The sequence below is a fragment of the Melozone crissalis genome, unplaced genomic scaffold (assembly GCF_028551555.1).
Source record: "Melozone crissalis strain CALT ecotype California unplaced genomic scaffold, PUWL_Pcris_2 ptg000107l_1, whole genome shotgun sequence".
In the NCBI taxonomy this organism is placed as follows: Eukaryota; Metazoa; Chordata; class Aves; order Passeriformes; family Passerellidae; genus Melozone; species Melozone crissalis.
In genome coordinates this window covers 1,071,203-1,098,392 of record NW_026535884.1, presented here as the reverse complement: position 1 = coordinate 1,098,392, position 27,190 = coordinate 1,071,203, and the positions used below count along the sequence as shown (strand labels likewise).

The 27,190-nt window shown below is 39.3% G+C and overlaps 2 protein-coding genes across 3 annotated transcripts in view; one reads left to right on the top strand and one right to left on the bottom strand.

The window, feature by feature from the left end:
- Positions 1–27,190, top strand: part of MTOR (mechanistic target of rapamycin kinase) — a 72,659-nt gene that overhangs the window by 21,911 nt on the left and 23,558 nt on the right. For both annotated transcript variants that reach the window (XM_054291903.1, XM_054291902.1), the window contains 5 exons: positions 19,117–19,192; positions 21,260–21,399; positions 23,844–23,944; positions 25,240–25,355; positions 26,675–26,752. In XM_054291903.1, coding sequence (XP_054147878.1) covers positions 19,117–19,192; positions 21,260–21,399; positions 23,844–23,944; positions 25,240–25,355; positions 26,675–26,752 — 511 coding nt within the window. The remainder of the gene's footprint in view (positions 1–19,116; positions 19,193–21,259; positions 21,400–23,843; positions 23,945–25,239; positions 25,356–26,674; positions 26,753–27,190) is intronic.
- Positions 1,324–8,796, bottom strand: ANGPTL7 (angiopoietin like 7). Its single transcript, XM_054291904.1, has 5 exons — positions 8,418–8,796; positions 6,348–6,448; positions 5,817–6,011; positions 3,962–4,160; positions 1,324–1,493 (listed from the first exon to the last, which is right to left on the bottom strand). Exons 1-5 carry the CDS (start codon positions 8,794–8,796, stop codon positions 1,324–1,326), a joined length of 1,044 nt encoding a protein of 347 aa, XP_054147879.1.

The window sequence follows — 27,190 nt, the reverse complement described above, 5'->3', positions numbered from 1 at the left end:
GTTTTAGAAACCTTTAAAAATCCATTATAGACCACAGTTAAAATAGTTCCAATTATAGTTCCACACAGTTGAAAATTGCATTATGAATATTCAAACATATGTAAATTCCCAAGACATCTTTCTCTTCCATTTCACACAGGACTGAACAACCTAATCTAGATTCAAACTCTCTTCAAGGTGAATAAAAATAGATATCTTAATTATAATGATAATTTTCCAACACATTCAAGCAATGGTAGGGCTATAGGAGGAGTCTCATTCTTTTTTAACTGTTATCTTTAACACTGTGTTATATGAGGGAGAAATTTACTATTTTTGACAGATTATCTCTAGGTAACTTCCACCTGGGAAGTTGGAATAGATTTTGATACTCCTCAATCTGCTGTGCTAGCAAACATTCCCTTGCAGTGAAATAACTTTTGGCACTTAGGGATTGATTCTCTGGTGTGTACTGGTGTTCTGCTCATGGATACAGTGGTTTTAAGTGTTGGAGTTGAGTTTTTTGGCTTGCTAAGCTGCTGCTCACTCTCAGCCTTACTGACGTGCAGCAAGTTTGTATTCTAACCTGAACACAGGTTGGGAACAGCCCAGGAAGTTGTTTTTCTAGTTTATCAGCATTTAGGTGATCTGTGTGGATAGAAATAAACATTGGAAGCCCCATGGAACAAATCCTCCTCCAGTGTTACTGTTTTTCAGGGCAGCCTTCAGTGGGGATTATTTGAGGCAGCAGCAGGAGGTGGCAGTAAAAGGTCAGGGGAGAATCTGGACAATGCAAATTAACACAACATTTTTGAACTTTGTTTGTTCTTTTGTAGGAAAGTAAGCCACTTACTAAAGAAAAGTGCATCAGGGGCACTTCTGATTGATTCCTCTGGCTTGAAATGAGTCTATAGCTCTTGAGGTTTGAGTACTTCTTGAAGGAAGTTGCTTAGCAGTGCTTGCTCCAGACACTGAAGGAAAGGAAGCCAGGAGGCTTTTGCTTTTCAGTCCCTGCCTATCTGGTTAATAGTACTAAGGCAACCCAGCAATCACACTGCTAGTGAAAACACACCCATGGCTTTTCTGAAGGTGCTATAAGTGCATTCAGTTCTAAGCTACTCTAACACAATATTTTTCCCTTTGGAAAGAGCCTGAAGAGGAGGAAACAAGCCTGAGTCCTGATAGTACTGGTGGCTGTGACTGGTGTCACAGTGTTTGTGTACATCACCAGTATATAGCTGTTGCACGTATTGAATGAAATAAAACATTATTTGGCTGTTTGTTGCCCACCTTTTGCATGGTGAAGTCATGGAGCTGTAGAAATCAATCAAACACTGATTTCTTCTATGGTTTGAAATCCTCTGGCCTGATCTTCATCTCCACTCTCTTGAGGGAATAGGTGGAGCCGTGCCACCCGTACCAGGTGATGCCATCCATGTTCTTGGTGTGCTCTCCTCTGCGGTAGTAGACCCCATTCAGGTTGGAATCTGTGCAGCAGTTGTACCAATATCCACCTTGTCAGGACAGAGAAGAGATTCCTGACATTAATTTATATTAATTATATTTATATCATTATTTATATTAATGATTACTACTTATTCCGGAGGACAGTGAGCAGAGTGCAGCATTTAATCCCTGGAGCCTGTGGCTCTGATAGTTGAGGTTGCAGATAAATTTAAAACTTAACATAGATATTTAGGAACTTAAAGGCATTACAGCTCTGTAGTCCAATTAGTCCACTAGCTTTTAATTTATTTGCTCACTCCTCTTAGAATATTTCCTTGGTGTGTTTCTGACTCGGTGAATTAGCATAGGAAATGAATCTGGGTAATTCACTGTAGAGCATCTTAAGGTGTTTTAAAAGTTCCTGCACTCTCTGAGTATTTACTGAGACTGAGATCAACAGTTTTATTTTCATCTTGTGTGGGACACAATGGGGAAATTAAAGAGCAAGATGTAATGAAGATAATTATCTTTGTCAGAACTCAAAGATACTAAATTAAATTAAAAGAACAACCTCTGAAATTAGAGGCTTGTATTAGGGTTGTAATAAAGATCACAATAATAGGGTTGTAATAAAGATCACAAGTCAAGTGAATGTGGAGGTGAATACAGGAGAAGAATTACAGGTGCCTAATATTAGGATTTGAAAACTTAAAAAAATATAAGAAATAATAAGAACCTGATAGATACTAAGGAATAACTTCTGTATCACCGTATTTTATCAGCATGTGAGATAGTCTGGCAGATATTATAATGGACTGGGTAAATGTGTGTAGGGGAGAGCACTCAGTTATTTTAAGAGTTCTGATGTCTGTAATACACAGTCTGCTGTGGTATTTTCTGGGTCCTCTGTGGCAGGAAGGAAATTATCAATCTGACTCCACATTCTTAGAAGGCTAATTTATTATTTTATGTATTATATTATATTAAAGAAAGCTATACTAAAGAATACTTACAGAAGGCTTAACAAGATACTAATTAAAAATTTGCCACTCTCCAGAGCCTTGACACAGGTGCACTATGATTGGTCATTAAGTTGGAACAATTCACATGAAACCAATCAAACAATGACCAGTTGGATAAAAAATCTCCAAACCACATTCCAAAGCAATACAACACAGGAGAAGCAGATCAGATAATACTGTTTCCATTTTTCTCTGAGGCTTCTGAGCTTCCCAGGAGAAGAAATCCTGGTGAAGGGATTTTTCAGAAAACATGATGGTGACAGGCTGGCTCTGTAAATCAGCTTTAACTGCCAGGTTTCCCACACAAGTGTATTGTCCAGAATGGTTCACCTCTCCCTTGATTTGCCATTCAGATGTTACTAATTGCATGGAAAAGAGGGAGAGCTGGGCTCTCTACTCCTGACCCAAACAGCTCTCTCAGGACAGGAAGGGAGATGCAGAGAGAACATTCTTAGGCACAACTGGACAAGGCAATTACTTACAAGTGGATGATGGATTGGAATGGCTGAATAGTTTTTTCAAGAGCTGGGGCATCACTGGCTTAAGGCCTTGTTGGAGACTGGATTGTTAATTTTGTTGGTGATTGTAATTATTGCCCTGTGTCTCCCTTGTCTGCTTGGATTTTTGCAAAAATCCTTGTCAGCTGTGTTTGTTCCTCAAACACAAAAAGGGGGAAGTAGGGAGAGGCTTGACAGCTGGCTTGTAAGCAGAGCTGAGTTAATAGAAGAAATAACAATTGATGATTTTCAAGTGTATCTATAGCAAGGAAGAAGGCAAGGCCGTCAGCATGGAAACAGATTAAAAAAGATACATGAAAATTTTTATAAGTCAGACTATATGCATAAGTAGATGTGTATACATGCCTTATTAAATTTCTGTAAAACTTTTGCCAATTATATTGATGTTAATTGCTTTGCACAATGGATGTAGTAAGTTATTGTGATGTAATTAATGACTTAAGATCATGCTTTGTTAAAAATATGTAAGCTGGATGTCATGGTGACTACATCAGGTGCAAATCTGAGCACTTATAGGTTTGACTACAGCCTTTAAAAAAACTCACTTCCTTTTCAAACCACGACACACAAAACAAAAACCTTTTTTCTTCTTAGACCCTAATTATTAGAATAATTACCAATATAGCCAGATGGGGTGTGCCTGAGTTTGTCTGGCCCTTGGTGCTGAACCAGATAGTGGCACTGTGGTGTTTCACCCCACAGACACTTTGGGCTGGCTGGGTGTGTGGTGTTTCACCCCACAGACACTTTTGGCCAGCTGTGTGGTGCAGCTGAGTGCATGGAGGCAAGTCCAGGCCTGCAGGAGCTCTGGTGGTGCTGGGATGGAGCTTCCCCCCCATAACAGGGGCTGCTCCTCAGATTTCCCTCTGCCAGAGAAGCTTTAAGGCGATGGTGAAGGACAGGAGTCAGTTCTGATGGAGAGTTTTGATCCAGAGCAACACCTAATCACATGTGTGTGTCACATCCAACCCACCAGTGACATTTTGTGTGCTTTACCTTTCCGGAACTGGGCACAGTCATCCACACACTTGTCGTTGTCCTTGTCCTTCGTGCTGAAGGCTGTGTTGTTGTGGTAGCGCAGGGAGTCCCGCCCGGTGTTGCCGCTGTAGTTGCCCACAAAGAGCCTGTAGCTGTTGATTTCATTGCTCAAGGTGAAGTGCCCATACTGGGCATAGCGTGTGTTTCCTTCCCAGTCCTGCATACAGGAGGGGAGAAGCAATTAGTCCTGTTAGAGCAGTTGTGAAAAAGACCCAACATCCATGGTTATATACATGTGTTTTTACTGTCTGAGACTGCAGAAACTGCTCTGTTAAGGAAAAGGAACTTCCCAGAGCAAGGCATCAAACTTCCAAGTTTTATCTGCCTGGTACTGTACAATCTGTAGGAAACAGATTGTGTAGTTCCAGTGTAGTTCCCCACAAACAGCCTGTAGTTGTTTAATTCATTGCTCAGGATGAACTGCTGGTATTGTAGTGTGTGTTACCTTCCCAGTCCTGCCCACAACAGGGAGAAGAAATCAGTGCTGTTAGAGCAGTTACAAAAAAGACTCCTAACATCCATGGTTATATACATGTATTTTTACTGTCTGAGACTGCAGAAACTGCTCTGTTAAGGAAAAGGAACTTCCCAGAGCAAAGCATGAAACTTGCAAATTTTATCTGCCTGATACTGTACAATCTGTAGGAAACAGATTGTGTAGTTCTGGTGTAGTTCCCCACAAAGAGCTGTAGTTGTTTAATTCATTGCTCAGGATGAACTGCTGGTATTGTAGTGTGTGTTACCTTCCCAGTCCTGCCCACAACAGGGGAGAAGAAATCAGTGCTGTTAAAGCAGTTATGAAAAAGACCCAACATCCATGATTATATACATGTCTCAGACTGCAGAAACTGCAATAAAACTTGAAAACAAGGTAAAACTGCCAAGTTTTGTCTGTGCTGGTGGTGTACAATCTGTAGGAAACCTGATGTGCAGCTCTTGCATTCAATATCCTTGTGTCAGCATGCTGCCTCAAGTAATATTTTTCCTTTCTGATAAAGTGACTTTTAGATATTAAGTGTCACTGTCATATTTTCTGAAAAATCCCTTCACCAGGATTTATTCTCCTGGGAAGTTTAGAAGCCTCAGAGAAAAAAACAATATAATCTCATTTGCTTCTCCCTGTTCTGCTGCTTTGGAATGTGGCTGGACATTGTTTACCAACAGGTGCATGTTTGATTGGTTTCATGTGAATTGCTCTTACTTAATGACCAATCACCATCAGCTGTGTTGGACTTTGAGTCAGTCACGAGTTTTTCATGATCATTCTTGTTAAGCCTTCTGTTTGTATCTTTATTTTTTAGTATAGTTTTAGTATAGCTAATATAATATATAATATATCATATCATATCTCATATATAATATCATATCACATCTCATATACAATATATTATAATATATAATGTAATGTAATGTAATATAATATAATGTAATATAATATAATATAATATAATATAATATAATCAACCTTCTGAGAACATGGGGTCAGATTCCTCATCTCTCACCTCCTCGTCCTGGGGACCTCACAAACTCAACAATTAAACCTTTCAGTTTATACAGATCCCATCCCTCAAAGATATTGTACTATGAACTAGCATATAAAGTACTATAAAGTATATAAAATGAAGCTATAAACCAGTCTAAGTCAAATCCAAGCCTTGAGCAGACTGAAGAAATTGAGGGTAACACAATGCAAACTCTTGCCTGTAATTAAAGCATGCAAATTCTTTGGGCATCCTAAGAAGACAGGAGATGGTATCTGGTACTGGGAAATAAAAAAGCCTTTTGCTGCTGAAATTAAGAGTTTATTCATTACCTCCAGCTCTACTCGCAGGACAGTGGGACGTCTTGAAAGTCTGTAGATATTTTCATTTCCCAGCCAAAAATCTCCCTTAATATTGCCAAATCCTTCCTTGTATTGTTTCCAGTCCCTATTGAACGATGTCAAACCAACTTTACGCCTCTGGATGACAGTCCAGCCTCCTCCATCTGTCTCCATGTCACAGAACACCTGGAACAAGAAAAAAAGGCAGTGGGCACTTGTCAGTAGCCTTAGGAAGGTTCAGCTCTCTTAACACAAGACATTGTTACAGATTTCACAACCTGAATAAACTTATATGGCAAAAAATTATTAGATAAACCCTTTTTCTATTTTCTCTCTTAAATATAAATACACTCTTCCCATCATTTTAAGTTTGCTTACATAAAGATGCTGATGGCAAGTGCAGGGTACCAAAATTTAGTGTGTGCTTTTTTCATCTCTGAAATGAAATTATTGAAATCAATAATTTCTTGATTATATTTTAAAAGATATGTAATATACGTTGTGTACTGAATATTGCCTTACCTCCAGATCTGGAATTCCCAAAAATTCATCAGGAGGTAACTTGTAAACACCAGAAATTCTGTAGTTCCTCTGGTAAAGTGATGAGCAGTCATAAACAGCATCTACTTGAATCAGAACCAGAAAATGAGAATATGAGCAGCAGGAATTCCTCTTCTGTGAAGGTGCTTTCTGCAAATTTTAGTTTGTAGTTCAAGGAGAAATGAAGAAGGCTTTCCACAAGTATAAATGTTTTCCTGAAATGGCTTTGTTATGAGTGTATGCATTGGCAAAAGGTGTTGAAATACTGGGATTTTGTGATTTTTATTAATTTATTTATTTATTTATTTATTTTACCTCTGCTGTACAAAAAGACATCTCTGCTTTCTTATTGCCACTGTGTGTCTGTGCTGGAAAGTATATTTGCTAACTCCTTAGTCAGTAATAAAGATTGATCCAATAAATGGCCAAGCCTGCTGTGAGGAGCCTGTTTTGAGTTGTGAGCAGGTTGGCCAGGTTTGAGGATGAGGAATATTTGTTCAGCCCTTTCTGCACTGGCATCTGTGACAGAGAAAGTGTTTTTTAACTGCACTCACTCAGTCTGTGAAAGCCTTTTCCTCCTGGTGCAGGAGCTGGCTTGAAGATGGTAAAATGCAGAGCTATTCTGAGGGGGATAAATGAGCTGAAGCAAGGCTTTATAATGTCTGACAGCTTTCAGAAATGTCTCTTACCTGGTGAGGTGAGAAACATCTGTCCTAAATTCCTTCTGAGCCAGTTTCTGCTGTGTTTAACTGTTTTTTCTTCAGCTTTAAAGAGCCTTGTTTTGGTGTAACTTTTTTTAAGGCCTACTGTAAATAGTAATGTGACAAAACTAACCAGGTAGAACTATTTTAGAAGAAGAATTAAGTAAATAGATTTAGAAGTTCTTCCTTAAGGTTAAAAAAATCTAAATTAAGTCTTTTGGCAAACCCAGTTGAGACTGAGACAATTTAAGCTCTTTGCAGTGAATTTCATTTGAAGAGAAAAGTCAGCAAAGAGGATGCTTTTAAAAATGTCTCTTACCTGGTGAGGTGAGAAATATCTGTCTTAAATTCCTTCTGGGCCAGTTTCTGCTGCTTGTAACTGTTTTTTCTTCAGCTTTAAAGAGCCTCGTTATGGCATAACTTTTTTTCAAGGCCTACTGTAAATAGTGATGTGTCAAAACTAACCAGGTGGTTAGAGGAAGAATTTCCTTCCTTTTAGAGGAAGAATTAAGTAAATAGATTTAGAAGTTCTTCCTTAATGTTAAAAAAAATGAAGTCTGTTGGCAAACCCAGTTGAGACTGGGACAATTTAAGCTCTTTGCAGTGAATTTCATTTGAAGAGAAAAGTCAGCAAAGAGGATGCTTTTTTCTAGAAGTGCCTTTACAGGTAGCTGACCTAAAAATGCACCTGCATTCCACATTGAGTACAGGCCTGTGCAATCACTGTGTGCAGTGACATTTTCCCTCAGGGAAGAGAATTTAGAAGAATTTAACTGTGGTCTGGCTAGGTATAAATCACAGTTTGTATTCTATATCACAGTTTGTATTCAATCTACAGCCTTGAATTTTTAAGAACTATCATTCAAAAATAATGGATAACTCTTTTTTTTTACTCTGGTTCAGAGGTAGTCATAAAGATACTAAAGATACAAATCTTTAGTAATTCCTGGAGAGCATTTCCAATTGTTTTAACAATTTCTAGTCCCGTGTCAGTGCTGTGAGCTCAGAGATTTTTACTGCCAGAGCCATTCCCTTACCAAGCCAGCTCCCCTTCTTTTAGGATTTCTAGTGTAGTGCTCAGAAAATGAAATATATAACAGAAAATTAATATATAGACTGAATTCCACACTGTAGAAGTGCAATATCTGTTCAGTTTTTGCACTCCTTAAAAGCAGACATGGATATAAAAATACAGATGAAGAAATTCAAGCTACTTTCCTCAGAGTCCCTGCCTAAGCAGCAGTTTCCAGCGTGCATGCTTGCTACATTAGCAGGACATGCCAGCCCTAGGAACCAGGCATTAACTGTGCATTGAGAGGTGTATCTGGGAGCTTGGTGACTCCCTCCTTACCAGCTGATGTCTGTGTGACCATCTGAGCTGCCTGCAGCTGCATGATGTCAATCTGGTTGTTCATTTGGGAGTATTTGCTCTCGGCGTCGACGAGGCGCGACTCCATCTGCTTGGTGCTGCCTTCCAGCTCCATCACCTGCATCACCACGTTCACCCAGTCCCCTTCCTGCTTCTTGCTCAGCTCCTGCAGCATCCTGCTCAGGTTGGCCACCTGCAGCTTGAGCTCCTTGATCTCCTCGCAGCAGCCTGGCATCTTCAGCTGTGCGTTCCCGTTGCTCATCCTCCTCTTGGGAGCTTTGTGCAGCAGGGCTGGGTAGATCACCACAGACACTGTGACAATGCAGAGCCATGCCAGCTGAGCCCTGGGTCTTGCTGGCATTTTGCTTACAGCAACAGAAACCTCCCAGCTGACTGCAGGAGGCTGAATGCAGCTGGGGTAGGTGTAAAATTTCCTGCAGCAGCCTGGTACCTTCGTTGCTTCCAATGAAGAGAGGCTCTGAAGGTGGAGCCTGAGGAAGTGGCTTCTTTTTTTTCAGACACCTCCTGTCAGAGTCTATGCACTTTGCAAGTCTGTCTCTAAGCATCTTATATACTATTTTTCTGTTTACCTCCACCCCCCTGAAACTATGAAGAGCTTGCTGGCCCCTCCCAGTTCATCTGTTCATATCAGGTATTTACAGGGTGAAATTGGAACAGGTTTCAGCCAGGAAAGGTTGGGGAGAGCAGGAAAGACTTCCCTCAGTTCTGTCTTGAAGGGGTGTAGGAGAGGGCTAGGAAATGAGAAGAATTTCCAGCAATTATTGCCTGTTGGATTGGAGCCCTCTTGGTGACTAGTTCTGGCATTTCAATAAAATGAGAGCATTAGAGATCCAGAATGTGAAAGGGCTGTTCAAAATGGGTGAGTTTATAGAAGTTCAAGGAAGGTGCTGTACTAAAATTCTGAACTGTTAAAAGATATAAAAGAGGAGGGGAAGTTGCCATCTCAGCCAGCTGAGACTGGATTATACTCTGAACATCTAAAAGTTTAAGATTTACTCTAAAATCTACTGTTTATGTAACTATAGATATTTTAATTTAACTCCCTAGAAGGTAGTCCTGGCTGCTACAAGTCCTACTACAACCCCAAAAGTTGTAGGTGGTAACTCTATGATTGCATTATTCCTTAATTTAGGCAGCATTTTAGCAAATTAATTAGTTAAGTATCTAATCCCCTTTCTCTGGATACTGGGTGCTCTGCAGTATTAATGTTGTAAAATCCACTGCTGTTCTTTTAGAAATGGGATATCTGAGGGTGGGATGAAATGAAATCTGCAGAATGTGTAAGTAAAACTCATTCCTCTGTTTATTCAAGTGAAAGGACATTAAGTAATGGTGAGAGTCTGTGTAAAATTGACACAGGGTGGTTGTTTTTACAGGCAGTGTGATCTAACTCCTGTGTTAGGGAGGCCAGTTCATTAATAGGATTTTGAGAGGAAAATCTATGATTAATTAATATATCCGTAGTTACATAAACAGTAGATTTTAGAGTAAATCTTAAATTTTTAGACATTCAGAGTATTAGTAGAGTCTCAGCTGGCTGAGATGGCAACTTCCCCTCCTCTTTTATATCTTTTAACAGTTCAGAATTTTGAACTGTTGTCCAAATAAAACCATTTCAGCAAAGGTGCAGCCTTTTCCAGAAGGTTTGCAGGCTTATTTCTAGATCCTTCTGGATCAGTTTTTGCTCCTCAGGCCAGCTGCTCTGTAATTGCCTAATGTGGGTTCTTGCATCTTCCTGTAAAATTTCTGATTATAATGGCAGAAATAAGATAAAATAAAGGATTAAATGCCTCATGTATCTGCTGCTTGCATAAACACTGTGAAAGCTTCTTGATGTCCAAGGAAACAAAAGAAATCTTGCACTTCTTACAAAGGACATTAGCACAAACCCAGCTGACACAAACTATCCCATCTTGGCTTCTTTTGCTGATCCAAAGTGGCTGCAGGATTTCTGCTTGATTAGGAACCATTAGAAAAGCCTTGCTGACCTGACATTTGCTTTTAAAGAAATAGAAAGCACAATTGCTTCTTGCAGTTTCTCTCCCTTCTCAGCTCTGATACACTTGTTGCTTGATGCTTTGTTATTGCCTCTGGTTTTCACTGGGGCTGGTTAATGGTTTTTGTCCAAAACAAACCCACAAGAGTGTGAAGATGTTGGGAGATGAAATCATCAAAGCACTGCAGAAGTAGAATATAAATCCAGGTGTCTGATAAACCTGAATTTTCATAGAGAAGGAAGAGGGAATCTTTATGAGGAGGTCAGAATTAGAGCTCTCCAAACAAGCAGTTGTCTTGTGAGTGTGTGTGCTGTGCCCAAGAGAAAACAAGTGAGTCTGTGGTGTCAGCCAGTGTGGGATTGGTGAGCTGAGATATTGCCAGAGATATGCAAGAAAAATTTGTTTAAAGCACACAGGGCACCTCCAGAGCAGACCATAGGCTTCAGTCAATTTTTGTCATGGACATTCCAGAAACCTTCCATAGCAAAATTGCTTTTTATACTTCAGACCAGAAAGTGCCACTGCACACAGATGAAAGCCTGACCTTTTTGTTCTGCCTCTAATCCTGTCTGAGCCCTCTTCCAGCTGGAGCTTCTGTGATTCCCAGAGGCAAATTCTTCACTGGCTTCCTGAGATGAGAAACATGTTTTTGTCAAAGTTGGAACAGAAAATAGGACAGGCCAGACTCTGCTTCTCTGCCCCAAAAGGCCACCCTGCTAACACCCCCATTGTGTTACACAGGACTTCAATCCACACCATAACTCTCCTGTCTTGGACAGATGTGGAAGAGGGGAGCCACTTGTAGGTCCATGCATTCCCTCTTTATACAAATTTTGAAAGGATCCAAGATTCAATTGAACACACATGTTACAAAACACCTCAAAAAGGCCTCCAAATCCCTCCTCTAAACTAATTGGAAATAAGTCAGGGTTTTATTTTGGATTCAGCTTCTAATTTGTATATCCAAATGCAAACCATCTTTGATTTACCTGTTTTGAAAGAGAATACTTTGATCTGTGTAAGAGAGTGACAACAGACATATTGTGCAGGAATGGAAAAGCACAAATCTTCCCATCTGTCATTATTTTAGAGAAAACATTCAAAGAGATTTGGGCAGAGACATCCCTTGGCAGAGATATCAGCCTTGGTGGAATTTGACTTCTTTATGAATATTTGAAAGATGGGTTATTACAGTGACTTGATGAGGTTTTTAGGGTGAGAGAAGTGGATGAGAATTTTGGTTCATGATTAGAAGGTTGGATTTATTAATACATGATACATAATACATTATTACTATACTAAAAGGAATAAAGAGAGAAGTTGCAGAGGCTTATTAAGCTAAGAATAGTATAGGAAAGAAGAATGTATAACAAAGTTCTGTGTTTAGCAGAAAGCAAGGACAAACTCTTTTGTGAGTGGTCAGTAAATCTAAACACTCACAGAAGCTTAATCACTGCTGCACTTGTTGTATTTTACACTAGCTGATAACAATTGTTTACATTTTTCTTCTGGGGCTTCAGCTTCCCAGAAGATGAACAAATCTTAAAGAAAAGATTTCTATGAAAAAATGTCTGCAACAATGGGTCTTTCCCAGTTTCATGGAGAGCTGAATATGGTCACTGAGGTAGCAATAGCTACAGGTGGATGGGAGTAATTTTCAGGTTAGGTCAGTAGTTGGAGCTGACAAAAGTTATTCTGCTGTTCTATACTGTTCTACTTAGGATTTGAATTCAGGATCCTGGTACATTTTGTAAAGAGGTAAAGTCTGGGGCATAGCTGGGGAGAAATCAGTTCCATGATTACTGAGTGGCTCCTGTTCTTTCCTTTCCCCAATAATGATGGAGAAATTGAGCATCATTTGGCCTGAAATCCATCACCCTAGTTTTCCTCCATTGTATTTTGTACCTGGGAATACTATGGTACATGATGGCTAAAAACACAAGATCATAAAGTCAAGAACATGAGACAAATCCTTTTTGACTTCATTCATGATGTTATTTTGAAGTGATCGGGAGAACTGAGGCTGATCATGGTTTCAATTTGCATGTGCCATGTGTTTATAATGTTGATTGATGTTACTAAATTCAAATACATCATTATTACTTGATTAGAAGCAGTTTTCTCCTGTCCCTGGAGGGCCAGATTAAATTGGAGGTGAGTTTAAATGCTTGCCTTCTCTGGGAAGCTGTTCTGGCAGGTGCATGCAAAGCTGAGACAAGAAGGAAAGCTCAGTGCCCTGTGGCTATTTATTTGGTAGCCATCCCTTGCAAACCTTTAATATGCATCTGGCAAATGCTTAAATCTGGAATTCCTGGTGCTTGCTGAGGTGGCAAAGGCTCCCATCAGCTCTCAGCTGGCCCATTATGGAGTCCACACTGGGCTGGAGCTCTGAAATACTGCCTTTCCCTCCCAGAAAGTGTGAAACTGTTCACCTTTGGCTTTGGAGATGCTCATAAATGCTCCAACATTTACTCTGCTATAGCTTTATGGTCATATAAAAACATTTATGGCTATATTTTAAACGAGGATTGTGTTGTAAATCTCTGAAATTGTGTTGTAAATCTCTGAAATTATATGGGACACGTGGAACAGGAGAGAGGGCTTGATAAGAAACAAAACACTGCTACTTCCTGCTGTCTTTTGGGATTTCTTTTTTATTTAAGGCCTTCCTTCTTTGCATAACCAATACACAAAGACTGGCTCTGTGTTTCACCTTTTTTTGCTAAATATCCTACTTAGCAATTTTTTTCTTCTCTGCTTTCTGGCTAATAAAAAGTAGGTGATACAATAAGTGATTCCTTTTGCAGCCTGAGCAGCAGGGTTAGCTAAGAAATTTATTGTAACATTTTTCACTGATTTTTTTTCTTTCTGATGATGATTTTTTTTTCTTTCTTTTCTTTCAAATAAAAGCTGATGAATGTTTTTATTTGACTTGCAAGCATTTATATGCAGATTGGGAATTTTGATGACTGTGTGCAATGTGGTGTCTCCTTGCTGAAAGCCAAAGGGGCTGCTCTGGCCTGGAAGCACTCAATCATCACAACTCTTTATTGAAGACATTTCTTTCCTGCTATCAGTTTCTCAAACATTTTTGTTCCCAGAATGATAATATTTTTTAGTTGCATGATGGACATGCATTGGTTTTCTGAGATTTCTTGAGTCAGGGACTGGGGGATGCCTCAAGACAAATAAATAAATCATAAAACTGGGAAAAATGGACATCAAAACCAATTCCTTTTGCCAGAGGATTATCTGTTCCCCCAAGTCTCACAAAGCAGCAGTGCCTTCCAATCCTAGAAGCAGCTCTCAGCACTTCTTCAGAAGGAAAAACAAGCTTGGCTGAATCTGGTAAAATCTGCCATATTAGAGAATCTTTGTAAGCAAACTTGAGGAGACTGAAAAAAATAAGATGTTATCTACTTGTCTAGATTCTGCATACAAGCTGCTTTATTGCAGAAATAAAATTTCTTTGTTATGTTTGGGATGCATTCTGGCAATAGGAAATGTGTGTGCTCCCTCATGGATAAGCTTGGGATTGCTTGAAAAGGCTCTATTAAAATAAAGGGTTTCTCCTTCTAATTTTTATGAGCAGATGAGAAAAGTCTGCTTGCTTCTGAGTTCTTGAAAATTTAATATATTTTGAGTGACAGAGAATATTGTCAATATCAAAGAGAATGGAAGACTGGAAAGCTCCCAAGACTCTAAAAGAGAACATTTCTAGTAAATATTACACATTTATTCCTTAAGAAAAGCCCATCATTTGTGTTCTCTTCCCAGTAAACACAATAAAGTTGGTGTTGTGGTTTTGGTTTTCCAATTTAAGATTTCTCCAATTTTGAGATTTCCCAAGCAATGCACTAATGAGTGTTGCAGGTTTGGTGCTGGTTAATCACCAGTGCAGGTTAATCATTGCTGTGAGGTTGGATTTTCATTCCCAGTTCATCTCTGCTTTCTGTTTAAATAACCTTTAAAATATAAAGCAATAGGAGTATATTTCTCTTAAGTATTGTTCTTTTTTACGATTCTAGCTCAGTGTACCTGTAAAACCTACATTTTGATATATTAATAATCAAGCAGTAGGTTTATGTGGCTTTTCACTACTAATAAAATTTGAATATTTAAGTTTTTTGACCAGGATTTTTATATTAGGAAGTTTGTCAAGGGTAGTCACTTTTTATAGGGGTAGACTGACATAGCAATTGGAAAATGTTTTTCATCAAAAGGCTTGTTTACATTTTAATATCCCACTCATTTTAATATCCCACTCATCATGATCAAGTGCTCCAAATAGGTCAGGGTTGGACATGATTCTGACTACAGTACAGATATTGTTTAATAAACATGGGGGAAATTTAAATTATATTTTTCTGCATAATCTAATTATGCAGTGAGCTGAACTCATACCAAACTTTATTGATAAGAATTAGTTTTGCAACTGATTTATGCTAATTTAGAGGGAAAGTATAAGAGTCTTCTGTTGTTTCGGTGGTTTTGCTAACTTTGTTTATTGAATAAAATGTGAAATGAAATGGGTATTAAGCACTGAAATTAGTGCATTAGTTCAAAGTATATAAAAGTCTAGTTATGACTTTTAAGTCTAGATATGACTTAGGAAGTCTTGTTATTTCTGTGGTCTCCCACTTGCAAGCATGGGGCTGTCTTGAAATAGCTTCAGTATATTTTAGTAAGTTTGTTAGCATTGAAAAGACATAATTTTAAAATCCTTCCCCTGAGCATTAGTACTAGAAGGCTCTCCTGGCCCATAGCAGGCAGTAGAGCTGAACACTTGGGTGTTTCCTGGGAGATATTACCAGTGCCCTACCAAACCTATACCTAAAAACTTCTAAAATGCCCTAAAAATGTTCTTTTACACCCTCCTGCCAAGTCTTCAAGTAGGAGACAGTGGTGGAATTTTTCTAGCTTTTTATCAGAAATGAACTTATGAATATGTTTTTCCCTCAGTGTATATGGAGAACAACTGAACTTTTCCTTTAATATTAAACTCAACATTATTTTAAACTAGGAATAATTGCAAGGAGATCTGTGAGTAAACAAAGACTCAAACAAAGTTACTGCTCCAACAGCATTGGCTCTCTCTATCTCACATCTGAAAGATGTTTTCCCACCTTCTCCTTTAATCCTTTAATTTTGTAATTATCTTTTTCCCGATAGAAGGAGGAATCCATCCCCTTGATTCTAATCCAGCAAACTGCCCTGATTTCCAGCAGCAGCACTGTGGCTAAAAACCCCTGGCAGCTCTGCCTGGCTGGAATATGAGCCCTCAGGGCCTTTTCTGAATGCCTGGATGCTTTTCTGCAGTGTTTTTGTTTCTGTTCAGTCTCCAGCATGGTGGCTAGAAAACAGCTCTGTAGTGCTTTTAGGAGTGTTATGACATTTAGGGAGGTTCTGTCTGAGCACAGATTCCTGAAGTTTGGAGGGACAGGAGCAGTGCCTTCATGGAAGGAAGGTGAAAGAGAAGCAAAGTGCAGAATGTTTTATTTTCTTAATGTGTGTTTTGAATGCACCAGGTTAAAATAGTGTATACAGAAAATAGGCTGGGAGTGTATTGTATTTGTGAGGTGTCCCAATGAAGGGAGGAATGATGAATCTGACTCCATGTTCTCAGAAGGTTAATTTATTATTTTATTATACTATATTATATTAAAGAATACTGTACTAACTATACTAAAGAATACAGAAAGGATACTTACAGAATGCTAAAAATTTAATAATGAAAACTCGTGACTCTTCCCAGAGTCCTGACACAGCTTGGCCCCAATTGGCCAAAGAGTGAAAACAACTCCCAGCAGAATCCAATGGAACAATCACCTGTGGGTAAACAATCTCCAAACACATTCCACATGAGCACAACACAGGAGAAGCAAATGAGATAAGAATTGTTTTCCTTTTCTCTGAGGCTTCGCAGCTTCCCAAGAGAAAAACCCTGGGTGAAGGGATTTTTCAGAAAATGTGGATGCCACAGGAGCAAGGAGTCCCAACATTTACTGCTTTTGCAAAAATGGTCCTGAGCACAGGGAAAAGCAGCTGCTGGGAGAGGCTTATCCCAGTCAGAGGCTGTGAAAAACGCCAATCACTTGTTTTTAAATTTTTTTGAAGTTCAACAGTAATAAAATGGTTATTAAAATAGTAAATATAATTAGAGTTATAATAATTTTGGACAATTAGGATTAGGACAATATGAGACAATAGAAACAAAGAGTTACAGACAGTCTGGGTACCTCTTTCTGGGCAAAATAAGCCCAAAAAAGGACCCACATTAACAGAGGATTAACCTTTGAAAGCAGCAGCCTGTTGCATATTCATACACCTCATACATGATGCAGAAATCCCATTCAAACACAGGATTCTGTCTGGGCAGTGTCAGCTTCTTCCTCTGAATCCTGACAGCATCTCCAGGGCTGAGTGAGGCAGGAAGAAGTTCATTTCTTCTGATAATGGAGCAATAAATTCTCTTTCTCTGAAAGATTCAGGTGTCCTGTGGCTGCTATCTCAGTGTGAGTCCTTTCTTTAAAAAAGTATCCTACACAGCATAGTTTCTATTTTAACATTATGTTATAACCTAAAACTATATTTAACACACTACTTAAGAAAATCAATACAGCATAACTTTCTAACATAACACATATAACATTCATTTGAATATTTGCAAAAAGCCAATTATAAAATACCCATTTTTCACAGAGGCTTATCCTAGTCCACAAAATTACCTGTCACTGCTCCCTGTGTTGTAGATAATTTGTTACAGTAGAATAATTTATGATTATTAACAACTACTGCTGTCTATTCTTGTAAATCAAAGTCTTTCTCCTTTCCCTCCCCATCTTTTCCTTGCCTTTGCTTCAACCTAACCATAAATAGATTTGAGACAGTTAATTCTGCTTTGGACAGTCAAGAAAGTTAGAAACAAAAGGAGTAATTGAGTGCACCAGGAAGTGGCAGAAGAGCATTGCTAATTGTCAGATAATAAAAGAAAACGGTCAATTTTGTCAGGAAGTGTTGTCAAGAAAGATAACTTGGAAGTAATTAACTGTCTGACAAGCTGGAATGTGTCTGCCAATGGCTCTGTAAGTCATCAGCTCATGAAATGTGACAGCCATTTATCACTTCCATGAGGCTGCTGCCAGGCTTTCCCTTGGGAAACTAGCTGGAGTATTACAGCGACCAGATGAAGGTCTCCAGGGTGAGAGAAGGATGAGAATCTTGTTTGATGATCAGAAGGCTGGATTTATTGATATATGATATATAATACATTATAAGTATACTAAAAAGAAGAAGAGGAGAAGTTGCAGAGGCTGCTAAGCTAAGAATAGAATAGAAAAGAATCTAAAAACAAGAGAGTTCTCTGTCACTGTGTTCCAGAGAGCTTGCCCTGTGATTGGCCCTTAATTGTACACGTGGAACATGAACCAATCACAGGTGCATCCTATTGCATTTCACAGCAGCTGATAATCATTGTTTACATTCTCTTTCTGGGGCCTCAGCTTCCCAGAAGATGAACAAGTCCCAAAGAAAGGATTTCTATGAAAAAATGTCTGCGACACTGGAGTTAGTGTGGTCTTTGACTACTTCTGTGATAAGAAAAAATGGTCTTAGGTGCTTCTTATTGTTGGGTGCCAGTCATCTTGAACTGTGATTATTGTGTATTCTTAGTCTGGCTAAATCTGATTTTAGTTCAACCAATCTGCAGGCCCAATATCCAGGAGTATTTTACTTGACCTTCACAGGTATCCAGAGTATGACTGGTGGCTTGATTCTTGTCAGGAAAGGAGGATCCCAGAGACAGAAGAAATGCAGCACTCAATTGAAAAATTTCCCCTTTTTTCTCTGTGTATTATTGCTTTCAATACTTTAGATTTGCTTCTCTTTATTGATCCCCTGCCCTCTTATCAGGGGGAAATCATGGAGCCATCCTGATAATAAAATAAGAAAACAAATGTGAAATAGAAATTATTTCAGAAAATAGCTGTACATCATGAACTAGAAAATCAAGTTCAAGAGCAGCCTATTTGCTTGTGCTTCATAAAATTCAGCAGGCCTTGCAACACAAGTGATTCCCTGGTACACACTGAGGATTGGCTGTGATGGCAGCAGTTGCTGGCATGTTCTTGAAAACCAGCAAAAGAAAAGTGCCAGTGCAGAGGCTTTGTATGAAATGTGAAACTGAAATTAGGGTTGCACACTTTATGTAATTTCCTGGTGACATTTGTCAGCTATTTTAATGATATAGACTGTTCCTGCATTATTGATTTTTGGAGGAGTTGGTAGTCTGTTTAAGAGAATAGGGAAAAAGTTAGTACTGTAAAACTCTTAAGTACAGCTTGAAAAATCTTGCTTTTAAAATTATTGGCAGCTATTCTTCTCCCTGTGCAGGCTGTTGCATAGAATTGATAATCATATATATCATATCTTTATTTTGTGTAACAACTCTTCAGACTATGTGCAGAGAATGTGTGCACCTCTTGTTTTGAAAATATATGGTCATTGTGTGCCTTATTTAGTTAAATTGTTCATGTGGAAGTCTAAACAAGGAGTGTTCCAGTGGTAATTCTAAATTATAGACCTTGGTGTTATCAAGTAGAAGTTTCTACCAACCCCTAATATGCCAATTGTGTTAAATCATCTTTCTCTTCCTCCCTTCCCAGCATTAACAATAAACTCCAACAGCCAGAAGCAGCTGCTGGTGTGCTGGAATATGCCATGAAGCACTTTGGGGAGCTGGTGAGTCCTGCTGGATAATCCACTTCTTCATCTCTTGTGTTTTTATGCTTTCTGTCCTTAGTTTTCTGGTGAGTGGTGGTGTGTTTTCTCAATCAATCACATCGAGGTTCTATCCCTTCTCATAATATTTCATTGTTCATAAAGAAAGGCCTTTATAGGGCCTTTCTTTAGTTTTTTTTTTAAGTCTTTTCTTTTTTTTAGTCTCTTTTTCTTAGTTCTTTTCTGTTCTAAAGAAAGGCTGCTTGCAGGGATGTTCAGTGGACACTTTGCAGCAAATGCTGGGTACAGGGAGGGCTTCAAGAAGTTGATTTGGAGGAGAATTTTGCTGCTGCTGTTGTTGCACTAAATGCAGCTGTGAGCAACCAGCAACTTGATGACACAAGTCCTTTTATTTAAGATAAGCTGGGAAGGGAGGGAGGGAGTTCTTGTTCTAAGGTTAAAGGATTTGAGAAACTGCCTCAACACCCTCAAGATAAGGATTTAATGTAAATTAACATCTAGTCTTTCTCAAGAGTGTTCACAGGTGTTATTTAGAATAGCAAATTAACCAATCCCTCACCAAAATCAAATAAACCATTTTCTATTTGTTGTGTGTCTTTCTCAGAATGATGTACTTTTATTATTTCTTCTCATTTTATGAGTAATTTAATTTGTGTTCAAAGACCAAACAACCTATGTGGTTCGCAGGTATTATTCAGAATAGCAAGTTAACCAGTCCCTCACCAAAATCAAATAACCCATTATGTATCTGTTGTGTGTCTTTCTCAGAATGATGTACTTTTATTATTTCTTCTCATTTTATGAGTCATTTAATTTGTGTTCAAAGACCAAACCACCTATGCTCTCCTGGTAAAAAAGATGATTTTGCAGTGGTAATTACTGCAGTGTTTTAGGATAATTAGGAAAAGGAAGGCAGCCCTGGAAGCACAGTAGATCAGCCTCTCTAAGCAGTAACCAACAGCAAGTGGGAACCAGGTAGAAGCACAAAATGGTGGAAACCCTCTGGTGTAGGATTATGTGTGGTTTTGACCTTTCTGGGAGAAGTACAGACTTCAAAACATCTTTGCAGCTTCTTATAATTCCTTGGGTGGATGGAGCAAAGTTCTGCATTACCTAACTCTGACTTCACTCTTTAGCAGCAGCAGTCTAGCAGTAAATGTAGTTCAAAGCACAGAGCTTGCCAGAATTGAAATTAAAAGAAAAGAAATTAAGAAGAGCTTTGAGCTCTACTTTCAGGGACTTAATTGAAATATGACTTAGCTGAGAAGTAAAAGGGCTGAGTGGAAGACCTGGCATGCAAATTGTGGTTTATAGTGACCCTGCCCACAGGTCTGGGAAAATAATCTGCTCTGCAGCCTATGTCAAGACATGAGCTGCCAAACACTGAGCAGAAAAACACTGGCAGAGAAAAGCATGGAAATCTATTAAGGCATTTTATTTCTTCAAAATGAGAAACAAAATCTAGAAAGAAAGACTGAAAAAAAGGGTTTAGCCACTGCTTGGCTAACTTTTAATGGCTTTGCTACAAACTATTGCCTTCCCTTGTGGAGGGTGTGATTGGGCCCCAACTTCAATTCTGTGCCTGCTGTATTAACTAATTGCCTAGCAGTAGCCAGATGCAAAGTTTGGCCTTTTTTTTCTAGTTGGTCATTCCATTCCTGAGCACAGGGCTGTTTTTCTTATTTGAATGCAGGTATGTGCAGCAATGGGAAGTGGAATATGTTATAGATTTACCCTTTTTCCTTTTCCAGTCACTCTGCCTCTCCAAAAAGGAAAGCACCAGCTGCTGATCTGGTGTTTCAGTGGCACTGAGTGAGGGGGTGATGTTGGATTGATCCCTCTGGTAAAACATTCCTGGGCAGGTGGAGCAGTGCCAGGATTCCAGTTTTCACACTAGCTCAAGGCTCTTCTCTGTGTCACAGAAGTCCATGAGATTATTCAGAATGATAAAAGGGTGAAGTGACCAGCACAGACATAGAATTTCCTAGGAAAAGCTGTGGTAGTTAATACAGAATGATCAACATTAACCCTGCTGTTTATTTTTACTTTTTTTCCCCCTTCCCTTAGGAAATCCAAGCTACCTGGTATGAAAAGCTTCACGAATGGGAAGATGCTCTGGTGGCCTATGACAAGAAGATGGACACAAACAAAGATGATCCTGAGCTGATGCTGGGACGGATGCGGTGCTTGGAAGCACTTGGGGAATGGTAAGAGGGGAATGCCTGAAGACCAAGGAAAATGGTGTCTTTGTGTGCTCTGGATGCTGTCATCCAGGTGCAAAATTTTTGCCTGAATTTCTATTTATTCCCACTTACTTTGAGTATTTGTGTGGCTTCTCACTTTGTTCATTGAAGTCAGAATTGGTAATGACATCTCTGAGCCTTTTGGGACTGGCCATCTGGTGAGTTAAGGTTTTTCTGGAAGAGAATCTGCAATCTTATCATCAGGTCAACCCCATTTATAACAGAGAAAGACATTGTAGATAGAGGAAACTACATATTGTAGATAGAGGAAACATTAAATATTGTAGATAGAGAAAACATTGCATATTGTAGATAGAGGAAACATTAACTGAGCAGAACTTGTCAGAAAGAATCATAAAAGCAGCTCATTGTGACCCTCATTTTTAAACTCTGATTCAAACATCACCATTCTGTGTTTATTCAGTGTCAGACCTATGCCTTGTAGAAGGATGAGGTTTTCCTTACCAGTCTTTTTCAGTTTTTTTAAGCCTTGTCTTTGTGGACATTTAGTATTTCAAGTTTTGTGTCAAACCTCTGTTGTCAACACAAAACTGATTCCAGTCAGTGTTTGTGACAGGGTGAGCTGCTGGTGACTTCCAGCTTGCTACTTAACTGGGGGCTTCTGTTTTTTCTGGCTGTTTAATTAAAAGAAGATAATTGGAGAAGACACCCTGCTCACTGTGGCGTGCAGTTGTAGCCAGGGGCAGGTGTGGGTTCATCCAGGTTCTGCCTTTCTACTGAGCTTTGCCTATGACAAGCTGTCTCCTGATGGGTCCTGACATGAACCCAGGGGATGGCACCACAGTGAGGAGATTCCTCTTCTCTAAAGTCATTTTACTACTAGAAACAGAGCTGCTTGAGAAACATAATTCTGGCAGAATTTTTTTGCTCTTTTTGTTTCTAAATAAGGGTGAGACATACAGGGTGTAGCTTTTCTAGTAAGGAATTTAGGTCCTCTTAACTGGGCATTCCTCAGTCAGCTTTTATACAATTGGGCTGTTCTCACCAGGGATTTGAAGAGTTTTTCCCCGCTGCAGGATGTGTATTTGTGTCCTTTCTGAACCTCTTACTTATTCATGCATCAGCAACAAATCTGTGGAACAACAAAAGGACAGTTTTCTTCTGTTGGAGCTAATATCATGAATATATTGGTAGTCTGTAGTCATGAGAGCAGTCAGTCTCCAAATTCTCTTGTGGGGCTGGACTCCAGCTCTGTGCAGGTGTTTTTGCAATCCAGAAATGCTTTTGCAAAGTGCTGTCTGCTGCCCTGCAGCTGACTCTGGAGATGTCATCCTGAGCCTGAGGATTCCCTGGTTTGGCTGGCTGCTGGTACTCTTCAGTAGCATTCAACCTGACTGCCTGTGCTGCTGGAGTCTGCTTCACAGGATAAGGCAAATAATCTAGAATTATTGTGCAGCATCACCATTTCAGTACTCTGCTGTGATATTTTTAGAGTACACCCAAAACACTCTTAGCCATTTGTCTCCTCATGCAGTTATTCCTGTAGGACCCATGGTGTTTATCAGCATCTATGAGGTCCTGATTTACTGCTGTTGCTAGGTTTGGCTTGGCTTTACATTTGCTTTGGGGTTTTTTTCCCTCCTGGGCCATTAAGCTGTCAGAATTACTATCTTGCCTGTGGCAGCCCATTGGTTCTGTTTGAATAACTCATCTTCCAGTTTGGGAGGGGAGAGGATAACACCAGGGAAAGCAAGTTGCGCTGCCTCACAGTTGGCAGCTGTTTCACTGCTACAGAGTATCCAGCCTGAGAAATCCTGGAACTGCAACACCCGGGGTAATTGGTTCTATTAGTGCAGTATTCACAGTTGATTTGAAAGAAATAATATAAAAAATCCTGATGCTTCCTCTCCACTGGAGATGAAAGACTCAGATGCCCTCTGAGATCCTGCCATGACAAGTCTTCCTATGAGGTTACAGCAACATTCATTCTTCAGTCTTTGTCTTCAGACTTGATGTGTTCATTCAAAATATTTGCTAGTAGGAGCCATGCCCAAACTATCCATATCATCTACTGACACTCAAAAAAATTTTAAGCATCCTGGTTTTGGTGGGGAATTGTTCATTTTCTTGAGAATATTTTTTTCTGTATTTATAAACTGGCATTATCAGTCCAAATTTAAAGTAGGCATTAACAGTTACTGAGGAACAAATGCAAACTTCTCTTTGGGTGTGTATTTTCAAAACATAGTGTACCTTAAAATTATTTTCTGATGATGGGATATTTGTCATCAGACTGAGTTCCCCAGAGGAGTCAAATCCTATTCTCCACCGAGTATAAAAAGAACAGTGGGGCTGGTTGTTGTCTTATCAGTGGGAAGTGGTTGTTTAATGAGGCAGAATTCTTGGAAGAGCCTTTTTGCTGATCAGAAATTGTGGATTCTTCTTAGGGGGCAGCTCCACCAGCAATGCTGTGAAAAGTGGACCCAGGTGAATGATGAGACTCAAGCTAAGATGGCCAGGATGGCTGCTGCTGCTGCTTGGGGCTTAGGTAAGGTATCCTCCTGTGCTGGCCTGCAATAGCCCATGAGGTGCAAGCACAGATAGATTTAACTTATTTCAGAACTACAGAATACAGGAAACAGCTACATCAAGTAACCACATTATTTACTTTGGGAAATGAAGTGTGTGTTGTATTTGTGGGGATGTTTTTACCCTCGTGGTAGGAAGGAATGATGCATCTGACTCCATGTTCTTAGAAGGCTAATTTATTATTTTAAGATACTATATTTTTATATTGTATTAAAGATTTTAAGATACTATATTTATATTATATTAAAGAATGCTAAACTATACTAAAGAATACAGAAAGGACACTTACAGAAGGCTAAAAAGATAATAATGAAAACTTGGGACTCTGTAAAGAGTCCTGACACAGCTTGGCCCCAATTGGCCAGAGAGTGAAAACAACTCACAGCAGAATCCAATGAAACAATCACCTGTGGGTAAACAATCTCCAAACACATTCCACATGTGAGCACAACACAGGAGAAGCAATGAGATAAGAATTGTTTTCCTTTTCTCTGAGGCTTCTCAGCTTACCCTGGGCAAAGGGATTTTTCAGAAAATATGAATGTGACAAGTGTCATTCCATATTAAAATGCTTTGGAAAACCTTCATTTATATCAAGTCTCCCATTGTTGTCTCCAGTAACAGAGTGGTCTGAGCAGATGATTGGTTGCTTAAATACTCACTTTTGCTTGGCTTTGCACTGAACAGAGCTCAGACTGGAAATAAGATTAAAAGACTTTCTCTGAATTGTGGCAGACTCTTATTTAGAACAAGAACGGTATTTGCTGAACATTTTAGAAGTTGTGTCTGCAGAGTAGACAATCTTAAGTGAATAAACCTATAGTGGTCCAAATGTCCACTTGTGTTGTTAGCAAGATATTTTCTAGCGAGGCTGATGGATCACCTGCTCTCTTCCAGCCTTTGCTGAGAAAAGTTAATAATTTTCTTTGTAGGGCATTTATTCATCCAAATGTTCTGGAAGTGTCAGAATTTGAATTGTTTCATCACAAAGAATGAAAGAACCTTTTCCACAAGGATAACAATTTGTCTAGAAGAAAAATGCTGATGTTTTTCTTCTCTATAGCTGTGTGTATGTTTATGTATATAACAGTGTCCTTACCAAAAACAAGCTGTTGGAGAGCTGACTGAAATGCAGAAGTACCACACAACACCCAGGCCTAGGCACTGATGTCTGAGCATTTTATCATAGTTCTGTTCTGTCCCCACACTGCAGAGAAAGCTGTTGTGTTGCTGAGGATCTCTGTGTCTCTGCAGGTCAGTGGGACAGCATGGAAGAATACACCTGCATGATCCCCAGGGACACCCATGATGGTGCTTTCTACAGGGCTGTGCTGGCACTGCATCAGGACCTTTTCTCACTGGCTCAGCAAGTAATTAGCCTCTTTTTTGGTAGCCCAAAATTTGGTTTAAGATGTTCTAGGCTGCAGAGTTTCATGGAAAAACAACCTGTAATAAAGCAGTTGGCTATAATTTATGAATTGCCCAATAATGTGTTTTCCATGGATATGTTAGACCTGGGTGATAGATATTTCCAGAAATATAGCAGTGAATGTATTGACAGATAGCAGTGATCCAGTGCTGTAGAACTTTAGAATTCCTCTCTCATTTTTTGCCTTCTTTTATTCTGTGCCTCTTTTCTAGACAGGCAGGACACAAGGATTATCTCAGCAGAGTTTCTGTTCTAAAGGCATTGATTATAAATTTCCAGGAATGCCTGAAACACCTGTAAGATTCCTAGTGGATTTTTGGTGCACTTCTGTCTCTTACAGCTTTTTCAGTGAAGTGCTCATTTATATCATGTACAATAATCTTAATTTTTCTGATAGCACTGATAAATCTCAAATCTTAAATTGAGGTACCAAGGTCAGGAATGAGTCTATTAAAGAGAGCTTGTAATTTGTATTTATAATTATTGTATTTGTAATGCTTGTTTGTCACAAATAAGATGTGCAGGGTGACTCTGTAGATGTGAAACATGTTGTTTACTTTCCAAGGAAGCTCAAGTCCCATTTCTCAAAATTCTGTGCTGGCTTGCCAGCTTAGATAAAGGAGTAATTCAATCTGTGCTGTCAAAACCCATAGATAGATTTTTGGATGATGTGCACAGTAAAATTAACCAGGCATTCAAAAAGGTAAAGTTTGTGATTAACCTTTAACATTTTAAACAGGAAAAGCTATAGGTGAGAGATTATATAATGACTAGAACTAGAGCAGGATTTATTTCATGCTTGAAGAGCCTGTCTTAGTTTGAGGATGAGGAATGAAATTTGCTGTCCTGTAAAATTCATAAAATCCTGTTGGGTTATGTAAAAGAGTGAGAGCTATTTTCTTGCATTGTGTGGTATCAAGAGACATTTCTTTTGGCTCTTTTGCACTAAAATGTGAACCTTTCCTCCACAAATGTTAATGATGATCTCTACAATCACAGTAGGATTAGAAATACTGCAAATTTGATTTTCTAGGAGGAAAAACTTCAAACTGTGCAGGTGATGAATGAAGGTCCCTTGACTTCCCTTATATATGCCCTGGCCATTGTTTTCCTGTCAAATCTTTCTATTTATAGGATCCTTTCCCAGGGAGAGGAGAGTGAGAACAATGCCAGCTTTGTTCATGAGATTGAACAGCAGCTTCAGGAGTTGACTCTAGATAAAGCACACTACCTTTACCCCAAAATATTTTTCTATTTCAGTGCATTGACAAAGCCAGAGACCTGCTGGATGCTGAGCTGACTGCCATGGCAGGAGAGAGCTACAGTCGAGCCTATGGGGTGAGTGCAGCTCTCAGAACCCAGGACATTCCTCTGGCTGCCCTGGAGGACTCCAGACCCTGGCAGGGGGCTCAGAGACCTTGGCAGGGAGTCAAAAACACCTGTGCCTTCAATTTTAGCCCATGGAAACAATTCCCAGCTTTGTGTGAGGATTTACAAGCCACAAGAGTTTGAGTATGATGATGGTTAATTTGTCACAGGGTGAAAAGGTAGAATTTTGGGGATTTAGAATGGCAAGATGGAGGAATCTGGGCATGTCCTGTCCTCCTTCTTCTTGTCCTCCATCTTCTGCTGTGATGGTGGCACTTTGGATTGGTTTAGAGTAGAGACAGACTGTCTAACATAGGTGATAGGTATTGGAAAATTATTGTAAATAAAGTACATGTAGTTCTTAGTATAAAAAGCTAACACCACCCCAAGGGCAGTCAGTGTGCCACA

What these genes read in the sequence shown, in the direction of transcription:
- ANGPTL7 (XM_054291904.1), bottom strand. Translation starts at nt 8,796, where the DNA reads ATGCCAGCAAGACCCAGGGCTCAGCTGGCATGGCTCTGCATTGTCACA. An exon ending in GGTCACACAGACATCAGCTG is followed by an intron (nt 6,449 to 8,417) that starts GTAAGGAGGGAG and finishes TGATTCAAGTAG; the next exon opens with ATGCTGTTTATGACTGCTCA. An exon ending in TGGGAATTCCAGATCTGGAG is followed by an intron (nt 6,012 to 6,347) that starts GTAAGGCAATAT and finishes TTCTTGTTCCAG; the next exon opens with GTGTTCTGTGACATGGAGAC.